This window comes from Muntiacus reevesi, chromosome 2 (genome assembly GCF_963930625.1).
Source record: "Muntiacus reevesi chromosome 2, mMunRee1.1, whole genome shotgun sequence".
NCBI classification, from domain to species: Eukaryota; Metazoa; Chordata; class Mammalia; order Artiodactyla; family Cervidae; genus Muntiacus; species Muntiacus reevesi.
In genome coordinates, this window is record NC_089250.1 from 272,241,262 (window position 1) to 272,247,196 (window position 5,935).

General features: G+C 39.9%; 1 protein-coding gene across 1 annotated transcript; it reads left to right on the forward strand.

Annotated features, from left to right (window-relative positions):
• The first annotated feature begins 4,265 nt into the window (after window positions 1-4,265).
• Window positions 4,266-5,207, forward strand: LOC136161675 (vomeronasal type-1 receptor 4-like). Its single transcript, XM_065926699.1, has one exon. The coding sequence runs from the start codon at window positions 4,266-4,268 to the stop codon at window positions 5,205-5,207; it is 942 nt and encodes a 313-aa protein (XP_065782771.1).
• The last annotated feature ends 728 nt before the right edge of the window (window positions 5,208-5,935 follow it).

Genomic DNA, 5,935 nt, shown 5'->3' on the forward strand with positions numbered 1-5,935 from the left:
TAATTTGATATCTGGCTCCTCAGTCTTTTCTAAATCCAGCTTGTACATCTGGAAGTTCTTGGTTCACATACTGTTGAAGCCTGGCTTGGAGAATTTTGATCATTATTTTGCTAGCTTTTTAGATGAGTACAATCATGTGGTAATTTAAACACTCTGTGGCATTGCCGTTCTTCGGCATTGGAATGAAAACAGAACTTTTCCAGTCCTGTGGCCAGAGTTTTCCAAATTTGCTGATGTATTGAGTGCAGCACGTTCATGGCGTCATGTATTACGACTTGAAGTAGCTCAATGGAATTCCATCAGCTCCACTAGCTTTTTCCGTCATGATGCTTCCTAAGGCCCATTTGACTTCAGACTCCAGGATGTCTGGCCCTAGGTGTGTGTGAGTGATCACACCATCGTGGTTATCTGGGCCATGAGATTTTTTTTGTATAGTCCTGTGTGTTTCTTGCCACCTCTTCTTAATATCTTCTGCTTCTGTCAGATCCATACATTTTCTGTCTTTCACTGTGCCCATCTCTGCATGAAATGTTTCCTTGGTATCTCCAATTTTCTTGAGGAGATATATAGCCATTCTCATTCTATTGGTTTCCTCAATTTCTTTGCATTGATCGCTGAGGATGGCTTTCCTATCTCTCCTTGTTATTCCCTGAAGTCTGCATTCAGATGGGTATATCTGTCCTTTTCTCCTTTTCCTTTATCATCTCTTTTTTCTCAGCTAATTGTAAGGCCTCCTCAGACAACCATTTTGACTTTTTGTGTTTCTTTTTCTTGGGGGTGGTCTTGAACTGTGCCTCCTGTACAATGTCACCAACCTCCGTCCACAGTTCTTCAGGCAGTCAGTCTATCAGATCTAATCACTTGAAACTGTTTGTCACTTCCACTGTATAATTGTAACGGATTTGATTGAGGTCATACCTGAATGGTTAGTGGTTTTCCGCACTTTCTTCAATTTCAGTCTGAATTTGCAAATAAGGAGTTCATGATCTGAGCCACAGTCAGCTCCTGATATTGTTTTTTTGCTGACTGTATAGAACCTCTCCATCTTAGGCTGCAAAGGATATAATCAATCTGATATTGGTGTTGACCATCTGGTGATGTCCATCTGGTGTAGAGTTGTCTCTTGTGTTGTTGAAAGAGGGTGTTTCTCAGACCTGTGCGTTGTCTTGGCAAAACACTGTTAGCCTTTGCCTTGCTTCGTTTTGTACTCCAAGGCCAAACTTGCCTCTTACTCCAGGTATCTCCTGATTTCCTACTTTGTATTCCAGTCCCCTATGGTAAAATGGACACCTTTTTTGGTGTTAGTTCTAGAAGTTCTTGTAGGTCTTCATTGAACTGTTCAACTTCAGCTTCTTAAGAATTGCTGGTTGGGGCATCGCCCTGAATTACTGTGATACTGAATGCATTGCCTTGGAAACGAAGAGATCATTCTGTCACTTTTGAGATTGCACTCAAATACTGCATTTCACACTCTTGTTACCTATGAGTGCTACTCCATTTCTTCTAAGGGATCTTGCAAACAGTAGAACATATAATGGGCATCTGAATTAAATTCACCTGTTCCAAAAATTTTATTCACTGATTCATAAAATGTCAACGTTCAACCCTCCCATCTGCTTTTCGACTATTTCCAATGTCCCTTGGTTCATGGATCTAACATTCCAGGTTCCTATGCCATACTGTTTTTTGCATCGAACTTTACTTCCATCATCAGTCAAATTCACAGCTGGGCATTGTTTTCGCTTTGGCTCCTTCTCTTCACTCTTTCTCGAGATATTTCTCCACTCTTCTCTGATAGCTGGACAGCCTCATGTACATTTGTGAAGTCAAATCACACCCTCACACCATACACAAAAATAAACTCAACATGGCTCTAAGGGTTAAATAGAAGACATGATGCCATAAACCTGCTAGGAGAGAACATAGGCAAAACTTTCTCTGACATAAATTGCAGGATCACTCCTGGAAGTCCCGGGATCAAACAGACAGACTCTTACAGTTTGTATTTCATTTTAGGTATGCCTTAATAAAACACAACAGCCTGGGAGGTTCAAACATAGATAGTTTTCACAGTTTTTCACAGAGACAGTTTTTCACAGTTCTAGAGGCTAGAAGTACATGGTCAAGTTGTCAGTGTGTTTGCTTTTTGTGAAACCTCCTACTTGCGTTTCAGATTTTTTTTAATTTTCCACTGATGCACTTGGTTTTAGTGGCATATTGTTTCCTCTCCAGGATGCTCCTGAATTAAGCCCTTGATAAAATATTTGAGCCATCAGATCTGTGTGTTTTATTTTATAGCTATTTTGAAACCCTCACTCTTTTTTCTATTTATTGTTCTGGGCCCAATTCCTATCACAGTGTTCAATAATAATAAAGGTTATTTCCTACAAAATTTCCATAATAATTGGAATTGAATTATGAAAATAAGTCTAAATTGATATAAGTTGTGCCAGTGGTTCCTATCGTGAATTCTTGATGATGTTCCTCCTTTTCCTTTTGTCTCTTCGAATATACTTCCCAGGTATTTTGTCTCATTCCATTTCTTTACCAATACTTTCAATGATGGTTCCATTCAATGGTTGAAGGTGAGGAAAGTACTAGTATTAGGGCAGAGACTCATCTCAGGGAAGTGAAGAATCCAGAAGGATGCACATGGTCTGTGTCAGCCCCTAATGTGTGTGATTTTAGTATTTCTTCCTCATGAGACCATTACCTTCAGGGATCATGGAAAAGAAATTGCCTGTCAAGTACAGCCAGTTGTCTCCTAAGGCTGCTAACTAGAAACTTGTAATTGTTTCCAGTAATTAACAACTGAGAGAAAAGTTTCCAAAAATGTTCTCAGCTCTCAAGCCTGCACTCCCATTGCTGCTGCAGGTGAAATGATAATTGCAGTTTTGACGGGAGGGGAGGGGAGGACAGCGTCTCAAACCCATATATCAGGATCTGGCTGCCTCTCTCCCACACACATACTGGGTATAATGACCATCCCACCGAGCCCTTGTCCTGGTAGCTGGAAGATATGTCCGTTGTATTTTCGTCTGAGCAGCTGAGTCTGTGAGAGAAAGCCAGGTCAAGATTCTGGGTAAGTGATCACATCAGAAACTGACACTAACACCAATTTGTTGACATTCTAGCAAATCTAATACGTCAGTTTATGAAAGACACAAGACTACATGCTTTATAAGTGCCAAATTTTCCTCTGTGTCTTGTGTTTTAATGTCAACTGCAAATATTAATTCATTGCTAATATATTCACTGAGCTCTGACAATAACATAATGATTCAGTGTATGATTGGACACTAATAATTTTGTTTTGACTTAAGCTGTTTTATCACATGTTAGTGTTTTATGCCCTAAGGTTTATTGCCTACATATGATTATTCAAACATTTCTATAATGCATGTTATTTTAGTTGTGTTTCTGTCATGGGAACTAAAGGGTTTTTCTGTTGCCATCCTCAGAGTGACGCATTCTCATGTTCATGACATTGCCTTTTCGTGAGGCAGGTTTCTGCTGTATTCTATTGCCAGCAGTGATGTTCAAGTGTTAAGATGCTAAGACTTAATTCATAATACGTGGTACCATAGAATAAAGCTTTACAAATAAATGGAATCATGTTATATGAAAATTTAAAAATACCACAGGTCTATAAATAGAAAAAACTGTGAAATCAAAATCCAATATAGATCTGGCTTATTATATGCCTGCAAATAACTTGCTGTTTGGTATGGCTGGTGATCAGTGCACTCTCTTTTTTTGCTTTTGGCCATGCATCAAAGTTCATGAGATTTTAGATCCTGGACCAGGGATTGAACTTGGACCCTCTGCGGTGGAATGCAGGGTGTTAATCTTTTAAGCACCTGGGAGGTTCCTCAAACCACTGTCTTGAGTAGCCCAATGGGATTCAGTCCTCACTCTGCACTAAGAAGCAGGTTTGACAAATACTTAACCTGTCTGGGGGTAGGTAACACTTCTCTGTATAACTAAGGTCCCTTTAGTTCCTGCCTAATAAATTTGTGAAGAATAAAGAAGGGATCACATGAGTATCTTCAGTGATTAATTTTACATATTAGTTCTTTTAAATGTTATACATGGAACCCTTTAAAGGCTGCTGGTAAGAGAAACACAAGAAGCAAATATTTCCAAGTGGGAACTATTGTTAAATGGAGAAATTGGGTTTCAGTTGACATGATGCACGTAACCCATACCTCATATTCCCACGTAGGACATTCCAACTCAAAAGTACCAGTGACTGAACTGAAAGGATGACCAGCAGCTTTTTAATAATAGGCATGATCATCTTAACACAGACCGTCGTTGGAATTCTGGGGAATTTCTCACTCCTTTGTAGTTATATCGTCCTTCACTGCATGGGTTATAGGTTAAGATCCACAGATTTCATCCTTAAGCACCTGATTGTGGCCAACTCCTTGGTCCTCCTCTGTAAAGGAGTCCCACACACAATGGCAGTCTTTGGGTGGAAGCATATCCGCAGTGATGTTGGCTGCAAACTTCTCTTCTTTCTGCACAGAGTGGGGAGGGGAGTGTCCATCAGTAGCATCTTCCTCTTGAGTGTCTTTCAGGTGACCACGATCAGTCCCTGGAACTCCAGGTGGGCAGCGCTGAAAGTAACTGCTCCCAAGTACGTGGTTCTCTCTATTTTCCTGTGTTGGATCCTGCAAATGCTGGTAAATATCATTTTTCCTTTCCATATGACTGGCAAATGGAGTGACAGAAACATCACAGGTGAAAAAGATTTTGGCTACTGTTCTTCTATTCTTACGGACAAAACTGAAGACGCCTTGTATGCAGCATTGCTATTATTCCCTGATGTTTTATGTTTGGGGCTCACGCTCTGGGCCGGCAGCTCCATGGTTCTCATCCTGTACAGACATAAGCAGCAGGTCCAGCACATTCGTAGGACCGATGCCTCCTCCAGGTCCTGCCCTGAATCCAGAGCTTCTAAATTCATTCTTCTCCTCGGGAGCACCTTTGTCTACTTTTATATTCTTTCCTCCATCTGTCAATTTCTTTTGGGTCTTTTCGATCAGCCCAGCCGTTTCCTTATGGACATCACTATAATCATTGCAGCGTGTTTCCCAACTGTCAGCCCCTTTCTGCTCATGAGCCATAACTCCGGTGTACACAGGCTCTATTTTGCCGGGATAAGAAATGCAAAGTTCTCCACTATTATGAGAAAAGTGTGAATTTTATTTATTTCTATAATGACTAATTGCCAGTTCATTTATTCACCCTCAGAATCCTAATTTAAATTTTGAAATCTCAAGATAATATTATACCGGACATGCCAAGTATCTTCTTCAATATAAAGACCAATTGAAATATATTGTCATGAAATATGAATATATCAATGAAGTTTTCTTGGAGAATAGGAGTTCTGCTTTATGGACATAACAACAGGTCTTTACAATATTGTAGTGTTTTTTTTGCCATACATTGTTATGTATCAGTCATGGATTAACATGTGTTCCTCATCCTGATCCCCCTCCCACCTCCCTCCCACCTCCCTCCTATGGTCATCCTAGGGCACCAGCCCTAAGCACTTGTCTCATGCATCAAACCTGGACTGGCAATCTGTTTCACAATTGACAATATACATGTTTCAATGCTATTCTCTCAGATCATCCCACCCTCGATTTCTCCCTCAGAGTCCAAAAGTTTATTCTATACATCTGTGTCTCTTTTTCTGTCTTGCATACAGAGTTATCATCACCATCTTTCTAAATTCCATATATATTCCTTAGTATACTGTATTGGTGTTTTTCTTTCTGGCTTACTTCACTCTGTATAATGGGCTCCAGTTTCATTCACCTCATTAGAACTGATTTAAATGTTAAGAGAAATGGCAGTGTTTATTAGAAAGAGTCTTGCAGGGGGATTAGCACATTAAAATATCTTCCTGTAGAAATGAGCA